The sequence below is a fragment of the Microcaecilia unicolor genome, chromosome 6 (assembly GCF_901765095.1).
Source record: "Microcaecilia unicolor chromosome 6, aMicUni1.1, whole genome shotgun sequence".
Classification (NCBI taxonomy): Eukaryota; Metazoa; Chordata; class Amphibia; order Gymnophiona; family Siphonopidae; genus Microcaecilia; species Microcaecilia unicolor.
In genome coordinates this window covers 140845021-140857543 of record NC_044036.1, presented here as the reverse complement: position 1 = coordinate 140857543, position 12523 = coordinate 140845021, and the positions used below count along the sequence as shown (strand labels likewise).

General features: G+C 42.4%; 1 protein-coding gene across 1 annotated transcript in view; it reads left to right on the top strand.

The window, feature by feature from the left end:
* Positions 1 to 11936, top strand: part of LOC115472632 (laminin subunit beta-2-like) — a 135860-nt gene extending 123924 nt beyond the window's left edge. The window contains 6 exon segments of the mRNA XM_030206953.1: positions 1118 to 1262; positions 2009 to 2216; positions 3079 to 3220; positions 7745 to 7921; positions 11297 to 11456; positions 11547 to 11936. Coding sequence (XP_030062813.1) covers positions 1118 to 1262; positions 2009 to 2216; positions 3079 to 3220; positions 7745 to 7921; positions 11297 to 11456; positions 11547 to 11683 — 969 coding nt within the window. The 3' untranslated portion in view covers positions 11684 to 11936.
* The last annotated feature ends 587 nt before the right edge of the window (positions 11937 to 12523 follow it).

Sequence of the window (12523 nt, the reverse complement as noted above, 5' to 3'; positions counted from 1 at the left end):
GAACCATCCCCAATGGTGCAAATATGTGCACGTACTGGTGTATTTTATCAAATCTGTGCATACCTCAAAATTTTCCCCATCAAATATTTTTTGCATTCTTAATAGTATATAAAGATGAATATATGCTAGATCTGGTGGATCTTCCAACCAGAAACAGTTTCAATTCCTCCCGATCCTTCGATTGCAGTGGCCTGAAGTACAAATCTACCTACGCATCCAACTTCTCCTTCATAGGCTCACAACTGTGGAATGCACTGCCTAGAACCCTAAAATCAACCCAGAACTATCTAAATTTCAGAAAACTATTGAAGACCACCATGTTCAAGAAGACATACCTTACAGACTCATCCTAATGCACTTCCACCTGTTTTTTCAGCATAATCCATGGACTTTTTTACTATCTTTTGTTATCTGTTGTTGTTTTAAATGCTACCAATATGCTAATAACCTACTACTACTTATCATTTCTATAGCGCTACAAGGCATACGCAGCGCTGTACACCATACACAAAAAAGACAGTTCCTGCTCAAAGAGCTTACAATCTAGATAAGACAGGGAGACAGACAAATCAATTAAGGGTAAGGGAATAAAGAGGTGAGGATAAAAGGACAGGGCAAGCGAGCAGTGTACTACTACAATGTTTAATTATACTTTCTGAACCGTAGCCTACCCTGCGGTTTTGTGTAAGCCACATTGAACCTGCAATTGGTGGGAAAATGTGGGGTATAAATGTATTAAATAAATTTAAAAAAATAAATGAGTGCTTTCAAATTTTTTCTACTTTCTTTTGCTTTGCAATCCCGTCATTGTGGACCTGCCATACTGAATTGTATCTCTGGAAAAAATGCTTAGCACATCAGTGCCTGAAGTGATCACCGCAGCAAACTTCTGTTTAATAGACTTCCTTTCAGCATTCACACCCAAAGCTGTTGTAAGGGGCAGCTAAGAGAGGGAGAATCACATCCCCTTTTTGAATCAGTCTGTGGCTCTGCCGGCACCTGAGCCTGAAACAGAAGGAGGGCACCAAACGCATCCTTTGCCTAGGACACTTTGGTCCAGCAACTGCTTTATCCACATCAGCATTGGTTAATCCTTTTCTGTTTTTGCACATTTTAGGTAGCTGAAGCAAAGGTAAAGGCAAACAAGGCCAAACTTCGGGCTCAGGCAGTACTGGATAAAGCTAATGACGCCAAAGGCCGCATGGATCAATCCAACAAGGAGCTGAGGGAGCTCATCCAGCAGATCAAGGACTTCCTGAACCGTAAGTACGTTCCCCAGTAAGCTAAACTCGAATCTGAAGAGGGTGATGAGGAAATCAAGGACCCAATATTCAAAGGGATTTAACTGAGCTGACCGGCCTCTAGTATTCAGCAGCACTTACCTGGGTGGTTCTGCTGAATGTTGGCTCCAACCAGCCATTCCCTAACTAGGTTAGGGGCGTCTGGGGGCAGAGTTTGGACAGAGCTGCCTGTGACTTACCTAGTTAGTGCCTGGAATAGACTTCCTGAGTCAGTACATCAAGCTCCATCTCTGGCCATATTCACATCTAGGCTAAAAGCCCACCTTTTTGAGGCTGCTTTTAACTCCTAACTCCTGTTCACTTGTTCAGTGCTATGTCTGTTTTAATCAGTCGAGCAGGAACTGTCTCTTATATGTTTAGTGTACAGTGCTGTGTACATCTAGTAGCACTATAGAAATGATTAGTAGTAGTAGTTAGTGGCAATATTCAATCTGCTGACCAGTTAAGTATGTAGGTATGCATAACCGCTGTCCTAACTTCATCTGCCGAGTTAACCATGCCTGGTTAACATTTGGGTGACCACAGATACCCGGATATTAATTGCCAGAGGCTGGATGTGCCCCACCATTGAATATCCAGGGTTCTTTCAGCCCACAGCTTATAAAGTCATTTGCCACTACAGGCTGAATATTGGACCCAAAGTGTTCAATTCCTTCTCCTGCCCTGTGATGTTCTTCTAGTTTGTGCTTTTTCTGTATATTCTGCAGAGGAGGGTGCTGACCCAGACAGCATTGAAATGGTGGCTTCCTATGTTCTGGGTTTATCGATCCCAGCCTCCCCCCAGCAGATCCGTCACTTGGCTGAAGAGATCAAGGACAGGGTTAGCAGTCTTTCCAATGTAGACGCCATCTTGGACAAGACTGCAGGGGACGTGAGGAAGGCAGAGCAGCTTCTTCAGGAAGCCAAGAGAGCAAAGTGAGTGTTCCCATAATGACCAGCAGTATCTCTGTGAATGCACTCTCATGTTTCATGGAAGGACACAACAGAGAGTCCTTTTTCAATGTTTCATAATTAGCATAATGTGAGCTTCTCTTTAAATGCATGAATGTTGTGCCTAGTGCTCTAATGTATATCAATTGCTCTGCTACAGGTTTCACCCAGTTGGGATAAAATTAATATTCTAAAATATGCAGGTATTTGTAAAGCCCACTGATACTTTTACTCACAAATTTTCCAGCAGTTCTCATAGGGAACGTGGCGCATAATATCCCATTCAAACTTGCATAGAGATAAAGTATCCACAAAGGTACTTTGCTGCCTCCCCCGGTGTAACCCCACCTATCAGTCTGCCTTGTTACATGGAAACATAGAATAATGATGGCAGATAAAGGCCAAATGGACCATCCAATCTGCCCATCCTCTGTAACCCCCAACTCTTCCTTTCCCTAAGGGATCCCACGTGCTTATCCCACACTTTCTTAAATTAGTCCTCGTCTGTACTTTTACCCACATACAAGATGGTACAATTTAAGAAAGCTGATTTACCTTGGTAAATGAATTTTGTAAACTGTCCTGCCTATCACCTAAAGTTTCCTTTAGAATATACGGATATCAATCATAAATTGTATCTTTGATATATAAGGAGCACAAATGAAACAAAGCTGTGTAAATCAGGCCTTTTGTTTAATTTCATACTTTCTCATATTCCGTTTCATGGGTAAGGTGTGTGTGTGGGGGGGGGGGGGGGGTTGGGGGTCTTTAAGTGGAATGCCTCCAAAACCTGTTGTTCTCAGCACTCTAAAACTACATTTAAACATGTTCTTTTCACATGTTGCAGGACACGTGCTGAAAACGTGAAGACCACAGCTGAGACTGTGAAGAAGGCACTGGACGACGCCAAGCGTGCCCAAATTGCAGCTGAGGCTGCAATCCGGAATGCAGCCGGTGACATCAGAGACACAGAGAAGGCGCTCGCCTCAGTAAGAACGAAAAGAGAAGGTCACAGAAAAATAAATGCAGGTGTTCACAGGCAGTGGGATGGGGTGGGCCACCAGAGCCATGGCCCCACTGTACAGCATCAGTAACTGGCAAGCTTGGGGATGGGGTCACAGATTGGTTTATATGGTCCCTGCAAATATTTATTTAAAAACTGCACATATAGGAGAACATTTCATGTACAAATTGATTATGTAGAAGAGCATTTTATCATTTCTTAAGTTTGCTATACCGCTTCTCTTGTGCGCAAAATAATACATACGATAAACAAAACTTAATTAACTAATAGGAATGCCATAAAATAAATAGGAAAGTACAACCACTCAAGACCAGTCAAACAACACACAAACATGCAGCTTAAAGTCTAAAACAAATATATAAAAACACTTGCATACGCTTGCTTCCCTCTCCCCGTCCCCACCATCATCGCAGAAATTCAACCGGTAAGGACATCATAGACCTGAAAGCAATCAATGACATAACTATCTTTCGCAAAGCTCTGAAGACATACTTCAACAAAGCCTACAATGAAAACCGATAATTGACAACTCATCAATTCACCTCACCAACCCAATCAGTTATGAAAATCCAACTATATAATTCCCGATCACTCTCTCCCTTCCTCTATCTTCCCTACTTAATCTATGCACAATACTAACTGTATCTGATATCTTGTATTGACATTGTTAACAACATTATGTAAGCCACTTTGAGCCTGCAAATAGGTGGGGAAAGGTGGGATACAAATGCAATAAATAATAATAATAATAAAAGCTAGTTTGAAAAAATGGGTTTTCAGAGAGGCTCGGAAAGAAGCATAAGAATTATCTAACTTTAGATATTGAGGAAGTGAGTTCCAGAGAGAAGGTGCAGGAAAGGTGCAGGTGCAGATGATCAAGTAGACTCCCATCGTGCCTTAGAAGGGTGAAGTATAACAAGCCTATTATACATAAGTGAATGGAGAGTACAAGAAGGAGCGTAAGGTACAATCAGAGAGGCCAGGTAAGAAGGGCAGTGTATAGAACCATATGTGTAATTATAAGAATCTTGTATTTTATTCGGAATTCTATAGGCAACTGGTGAAGGCGTTGCAGCAACAGAGAAACATGATCATAGCAACTTGTGTGACAAATTATACAAGCTGCAGTATTTTGAAGTATTTGAAGACATTTTAAGTTAGCCTTGGTGATACCTGCATAAATGGAATTACAGTAGTCACAGCGAGAGTTAATATATGCATAGAACAAGGAACAAAGCGAAGCTGAGTCTACTAAACTACGGACAGACCTGAGACGTAAGAGAAAGAAGAAGCAAGTCTTCATAACCTGAGATATCTGCAATGTAAATGACAGAGCTATGTGCATAGAACCTTGGGCAGTTTTAGAAGTCAGCTGAGCAATTTCCTAAAGGGGCATTTATATTTAACCATTGCACGCACAAGTTCTAGAATAAGGTAAATTGCGCATGTAACTTAATTTGATAATTGGCACCAATTAACGTTTACATGTGAAGCTACCCTTAGCTGCTATTCTATTAAGTTGCTGTTCGCATTCCAGAGCGCACGTTTACACATCTGTCTACACTGAGGTGGTATAAGTGTTCAGGCCTAACATTAGGTGTGTAAATGCACATTTATGCTAGTATTCTATAAACAGCAGGTGAGCAAAAGTGGCATAGCTATGTGGGGCCACAGGGGACTGGGCCTCCATAGATCTGGCCCTGGACCCCCTGCCAACAACCCTCTTGACCCCCCTCCCACCGACGACCCTCTCAACCCCCCTCCTGCCGCCAACCCTCCCCCGCTGCCGCCGTCGTCACCATGGGCTACCTTTGCTGGCGGGGGACCCCAATCCCCGCCAGCCGAGGTCCTCTTCTTTCCGTGAAGGCTTCGTTCTGTTTCTGACATCCTGCACATAAACAGAACAAAGCCATCTGTGAGTCTGATGTCCTGCATGTACAACGTGCAGGACATCAGAAACAGAATGAAGCCTTTGCGGGAAGAAGAGGACCTCGGCTGGTGGGGATTGGGGTCCCCCGCCAGCAAAGGTAGCCCACGGCGACGATGGCAGCGGGGGAGGGTTGGCGGTGGGGGGGAGGGGTTGAGAGGGTCGGCGGCAGGGGTCGTCAAAGTTGGTGGTGGTGGTGAAGCCAGTGGGCGGCGGCGGTGGGGGGGGGGCTAAAATGTGCCCCCTCAGCTCGGGCTCTGGACCCCCTCCCGCCAAAGTCTGGCTACGCCCCTGGTGTGCACACAATTACCTTTATAGAATCTGCACTTAGGGCTATATATGGCACTTAAAAAATCGGCGCTGAAAAAAACTCTATTCCATCAATCGCGCTTAAAGTTAGGTGTGGTTTATTGAATAACACACCCGGGAATCGTGCCTAACTTTAGATGCAATATATTTTGCCAACACAACTATGTATAATTGCAAATTTGTTTATTCATCTACTTTTTGTATCATATAGATCTAAATATCACATAACTTAAAACCACTCATTAAATCACACTACTCATACTCATTCAGCACACATTCTTGCCCATCTATTCATCCGACTATTCACACCTCTCTTAAATCATTAATCAACTATTTCATCTTCAATATTATATCATACCGGGTTACCCCAACACGCTGTGAACAATATTGAATCAGTACACTCTTATAGTTCTAAACCCCACCAAACATTAGATTAATGAAAAGTCACTACTATTCACGTCTCTTTTTGTAGCGTTACTGCTTCTCGTTATCTATTCATGTCCATATACACTGCAAGATGTTCCTGAAGATGGTGTGGGTTCAATGATTCAATCAGGCACATATACACCAGTTCCTTCAAGTTTTAGTAGAATTGCATGTATTCTTTTCTAATATTCACCAATCACAGCATTTGTGGTAGTAAACCCGCCAACTCGCCTGTGTAGTTCTTGTCACTTACCAATATCCCATATCACTTCTATTGATCTTTTATCGTGCCTAAATTAGGCACCTTTCCCCCTTATGTTATAATTATGCACGTAAATCCTAGGAATGCTCCCAATCTGCCCATGACCCCCCCCCCCCCCCCCCCCCCCCCATTTCCATGCCCACCTTTTTCGGACTTGCACATATAATTTAGGCACAGATTTGCAGCCTAAATTTATGCACGTGCATTTCAAATATAATTAGTGCCAATAATTGTTTAACAAGCTAATTATTGGTGCTAATTAGTTTGTTCAATTAAATTGTGCATGCAAATGAGGGCATGTGCGCAATTTTCAGTGCTTTTTATCAAATTTGGGAGTTAGCGTACATCATCCTGGCACCTACATTTCAGTGACCTTTTACTACTACTACTACTACTACTACAGCGCTAGACGTACGCATTGCTGTACACTTGAGAATTTACCCCTGAAAGGGCCCCTATCTGGAGCCTATTCTATAAAAGAAAATAGGTACTGGCTGACTTCCCTTCAGAGCAGAGGTTCTCAACCCTGTCCTCAGGACACACCTAGCTAGTGAGGTTCAGGATGCCCACTGTGAATATGCATGAGATAAATTTGCATGCACTATCTCTATTGTATGCAAATCACTCTCATGCATATTCCATTCTGTTTCCATATATGGATCCTTTGGCCCTGATATTCAGAACGTGGGAGATAGGCAGTCTGTCTCCTGCGGTCTGTGCTGAACCCGGATATTCAATGCTGGGCCATTTCTTGTGACCGGCACTGAATATCCAGGTTTTTTCGGCTGGTTTGAAGATAACTAGCTGGCTATGTCGACATTCACACATAGCTGGTTATCTTTAAACCGGCTGAAGATATACCAGGGTTTGATGCGGCCAAATATAACTGCCAAACCCAGTTTAAAAATCTGTGGATAGCCGGTTATATCACCGGTTATCTGCTAACTACGAATATACAGTGGAGGATAACCAGTTATCCCTGTTGAATATCGAGGGATAGCCGGTTAAGTTCTATTTATCCAGTCAGCTTCTATTCTGACCGGTTAAATAGCACTAAATAACGGGCAGTTTGTGTTTATCCCATGCATTCTTGAATTCTGTTACATTTTTGTTTCCACCACCTCCAGCAGGAGGACATTCCAGGCATCCACTACTCTCTCCATGAAAAAGTACTTCCTGACCTTACTCCTAAGTCGACCCCCCACCTGCAACCTGTTTGTGTCCTCTAGTTCTACCATTTCCCCTTTTCAGGGAAAGATTTGTTTGCAAATTAATACCTTTCAAATATTTAAATGCAAACAAATCCCAGTCGTAATCTTTGTGAAAGAACATACAGGGACATCACTGCTATGCAAATAAGAGAAGCAAAATTTCAGTCTTCAGCTGTCATGTGGAGATGCCACTGGTCCATGAGAAACGTAGTCAGTGATGTTCCCACGTGTAGGACTTCTTGGTTTTATATGCTGTGTTCCGACTTACTTTCCACTCTTTCACTTCTTGGTTCGTATTTCATGGAAAAGGCAAATATTTAGTAACAATATCACAACTTCCCCTCTCCCTTTCAGATCCAATCAGGAACAGCCAATGCTGAGAATCGGCTCAATGATGCCATGGATAGAGTGGGGCAGCTGGACAGACAGATTGATGCTCTGAAGATGAAACGGGCAAATAACAGCCTGGCAGCCACACGAGCAGAGGAAACAGCAACTGCAGCAAGGGACAAAGCCAATGAAGCCAAGCAGGTAACGTTTATTTATTATCATTTACTTATTTATTAAGATTTATTTACTGCCGTTTCAAAGAAATTCACCCAAGGAAGTGTACAGCAAGAATAAGCCGCATGTAAGCAACAGACAATTACAGCAGTAAAAATACTCAAATGACAATACAAGGTATCGCATAGTATATAACAACAATGAGCAATAAAACATTGTAATAAACAGCATAGGGTGTAAGCGGAGGTAGAACATATGACACGCAGCAATGGAATGCACTACCGCTTAACCTTAAAACTATCCACGAACTAACCAACTTTCGTGAATCTCTAAAGACCTACCTCTTCAACAAGGCATATCACAATAATCAAGAATTGTAAATGTAATAATCCTCCACCTCTAGACCTATATGTACCTATACGTGGAACTGCTTACCTCTTATATTTGTTTGCTTAATTTTATCATGCTTATCCTGGCATGCTCTGTAATACAAACTAGTATTTAATTTGTTAATCTTATCATGCTCAATCTTTATGCTTTGTAATACAAACTGGTACCTAATCTGTTAAGGCGAAAGCCATAACGATACACTGTAAGCCACATTGAGCCTGCGAACAGGTGGGAAAATGTGGGATACAAATGCAATAAATAAATAAATAAATAGACAGATAAGATATAGTCTATCAGAAGCAACAGACAAAAATTCTTTTAAAAAAATGCAATAACACACACAAAAATAGTCATTGGGAACAACAGATTTTCAGAGCAATGGACATGGCCTCCCTCATATAATCTGATGCTCTGATGATACATTATAGAATAACAGGAGTTAGATAGAAAATAAGGGTGATTAACTTATTGCACATAGAAAAGGTGCATTAAAATGATCTCAGCTCAAGAAGGAGTGTGCGTGACTAGCAAGTTCGGTCCTCGAGGGCCGCAATCCATTCAGGTTTTCAGGATTTCCCCAATGAATATGCATAAGATCTATTTGCGTGAACTTCCTCCACTGTATGCAAATAGATCTCATGCATATTCATTGTTTAAATCCTAAAAACCTGACCTGGCGAGGGCTGAGGTTCGACACTCCTGAGCTAGTTAGTTGCTTCTTTCATTAAATTCTTTGAAGAAGAGACAGGCTTTCACCTGCTTCCTGCGTTAAGACTTTCCAGGAGTACGGGAGCTACCAGAGAAGGCTGGCAAATATCACCTCATGTGATAAACAAAAAAGAAGATCTAGATGTCAATTTAACTCATACATTGAAAAAGGAAAGAAAAGAATAAACTTTTTTTTCATATATAATGTGTGCTGATGTCACGTCTGTGGCCGTGCCCCCTCTCAGACTCACCTTATTTCCTGTGGTCAGCTTCTGAGCTGGCTTCTGTCTGTTCTTTGTGAGTTAGTTCTGTCTCTGTGTGCTGGCTGCATTAGATTGTCTGTGTGTTGTCACCCGTTCCAGATTTCAGCCCAGTCCAGTCCGGATCTTCCAGGCTGCCAGACCTGCTTGTTTTGTTTGAACCTGCACAGCACCCTTAGTTGCCTGGTGATTGTTGCAGCTGAATCTCAGCTGCTGCTGGGCTTATTAGCCATTTTGAAACCTTTCTGCTTTGCCTTTGCATTGCGTCTAAGGCCCTGGTATGTTGGTGCTTTTGCACTTCAGCCTGAGTTTGTTTCCTTGCTCTAGTTCTTGCCTGAAGTCTTGCCTATTCTAGTTAGTCTATGTTTAGTTTAGGGTATTGCTTGTTTCCCAGTCTTGTGTCTTGTTTGTATGTCTTTGTCTAGTTCTGGGTTTATCTGTGTTTGTTCCCTGCTTCAGTGGCTGCTTGCAGCTTTCAGTTCAGTCTCCTGTCTAGCTGTGTTTGTTTCCTGTTTCAGTGGCTGCTCGCAGCATTCAGTCCTGTCCTTTAGCCTATCCTTTCCCTGCCTTGCTGTCCCAGTGCTGCCCAGCTGTTATCCAGTCCTGCCCTGTCCAGTAAGTCCTGCCGGCCAACTGAAGCCTGGAGCTCAACTCTTGGTGAAAAGTGGCCAGGTGCAGGTGAAGCCTAACTGTTTGTCAGAGATCTGCCCTGTCTCTAGCGTGGGGTGGTTTTGCCTGCCACTGCCGCTCCTAGGCAGTGGCCCAAGGGCTCACAAACCCAGTCCCAGCTTTGTAAACGTGACAGCTGAGAACCTTGTGCTACCCGAACAGGGCAGCACCCACCAATCCCATCATTGCACACTGAAAGATAATAAAGTCCGTATCTCAGTCTTATTTATTGATGCTGATAGTCCCAGAGATATAGAAATAGTCTCTCAAATTAGAGTCTTTGAAGCTGGTATGTCACCAAATTTTGCTATAAGCTCTTGGCAAAATGTTACCAATCACAGACTTATTTTAGCGAACAGTACGAAGACAGTCATACTTAATCAAAAACCTTATCTGTAAATCTGATGATTTTCAAATGAAGAAATCAGTCTGATAATTGGATTGGTGGGTGCTGCCCTGTTCGGATAGCACAAGGTTCTCAGCACACACTATATATTTTTAAAAAGGTTTTTATTTTATTTTTCAATTTTATGAGTTAAATTGACACTTAGATCTTGGTTTTTTTTTTTTTTAGTTTATTTAGTTATACTTTAGGTCAGGTGTGATTATTGAAATTTTTTTAAGCCCATTGTGTTTACCTCATATGATAAGGGATATTCCTTGAGAGGATCTTAGTGATGCTGACTAGATTGTAAGCTCTGCAAAGAAAGACTGTCTCCTACTTGCATTTCTACAGTGTTGCCTACATTTATAAGTGCTATAGCAATAATAGTGTTTTGATCTGGGCAAAACGTTCAAGGAGTACATTGGGCATCGCAGGGTGTAGCTGTGATCTATTTCCTAGCTCTTTACCCCTGTCCAAGAGCCAAGCTGAGAGCCATGTTATTTTTCCTTTGGGCCAGAAAGATCTGAATCCAGAAAGGGCAGATGATCTATATTTATGCTATATCTACAGCTTTAAACAACTTCCATCCTTTCAGGAACTCTGTGGTACGACAGCATCCCCCATATCATCAAAGAACATAAGAACAGTCAATGGTCCACCTAACCCACAATCCTGTTTCCAACAGTGGCCAATCCAGGCCACAAGTGGCCTCCCCATGTCTGTCTCAAAAACCTCTTTTACCTTTTCTCATATGAGAGGAGGTCCCTGCCCGTTATCATTTTCAAATCATCTATCTGGGGCCACAGTAGCCCAATGAAAGATTTTGTAGCCATTCTCCTGGCTTACAGCTCTTAAGCTGCCTGAATTGCTTTCCTTTTTAAAGTACATTTTTACCCTCTCCAGAGTCTGTTAGATGGTATAACAAAAATATCAACCAGATTTTTAACTCACGCTTTGTTTGCTTATTGTGTGGTGGTGGGGGAATTTCAGCTACTAGATGGGCAGCTTGGCGACAAATATAAAATCGTTCAGGACCTCATGGACCGAAAAGCCAAAGGCATGAAAGAAGCAAAAGAAAAAGCAGATCAACTTCGGGCTGAAGCCAGGAAGCTGCTGAGAGATGCTCACAACAAGCTGAAACGTTTAAATGGTGAGACAGGTCTAGCGGAGGTGCTGGGAACGTTGTTTTATTTGGAGTATTCTCTGTTAGATCTCACACTACTCTTTCTCTTTGCTACAGAACTGGAAAGCCAGTATGAGCGAAATGAGCGAATCCTAGAATTGAAGGCACGACAGCTAGATGGCCTGGAGGACAAAATGAAGGACATTCTGGGTGCCATCAACCAACAGATCCAAATCTACAATACCTGTCAATAAACAGCCTCCAGCTGACCATTCCTCCCTTGCACTGGCTCACTACATATTTATTCTAGCATAGCGTGACCACCAGACAGACATCGGGACTGAATTTATCAGGAGTTTGATGAATGAAGCATCCAAACTTTATCTACCAAGAATGTTTCCCTTAAGAATACAGCGGGATCAGCTCTCAAGTAAATCTAGGGGCCTTTTTACTAAGCCGTGTAAGTGTCTACGTGCGCCCAACGCAAGCCAAAATGGAGTTGCTGATTACCACATGGCTCCTGTAGTAATTTCATTTTTGGCGCCTGTCCGATATGCGCGTCTGAAAAAAATTTATTTTGGGGCGCACGCCAAGTGGCATTTGGCACGCGTAGGTCATTACCGCTCGGATTCTTTACCACTGGGTCAATGACTGGCGGTAAGGTCTCAGACCCAACATGGACGTGTGGCAATTTTGATTTTACCGCACGTCCATTTTCAGCAAAAAAAGGCATTTTTTTTGTAGATGTGGTGAGAAATAATTCTGCGCGCACCCAAACACGTGTCTACACTACCGCAGCCCATTTAGCTCTGAACATTTCCTGTTTCATTTCATTGTTTCCAAAATAAAACGAAAAAAGGAATACGTTTTCATTTTGAAATGGACTTCCCTGCCGATAGAATTATTTTAAAAAGCTCTTATAGTTCATCAAACCCATGAAAGTAAATTACTCCTTTGTCTGTCCCCCCTGCCTCTTACCCCATCTGTTGGTTTAAATGGTTCAAATGTGGTAGAAGTAATCCTCCAGTCGTTTTTACTCCCATTTTGACCATGTAAACCCATAGGTGAGAGGGAACATTTGGGTTTGCAAGTTG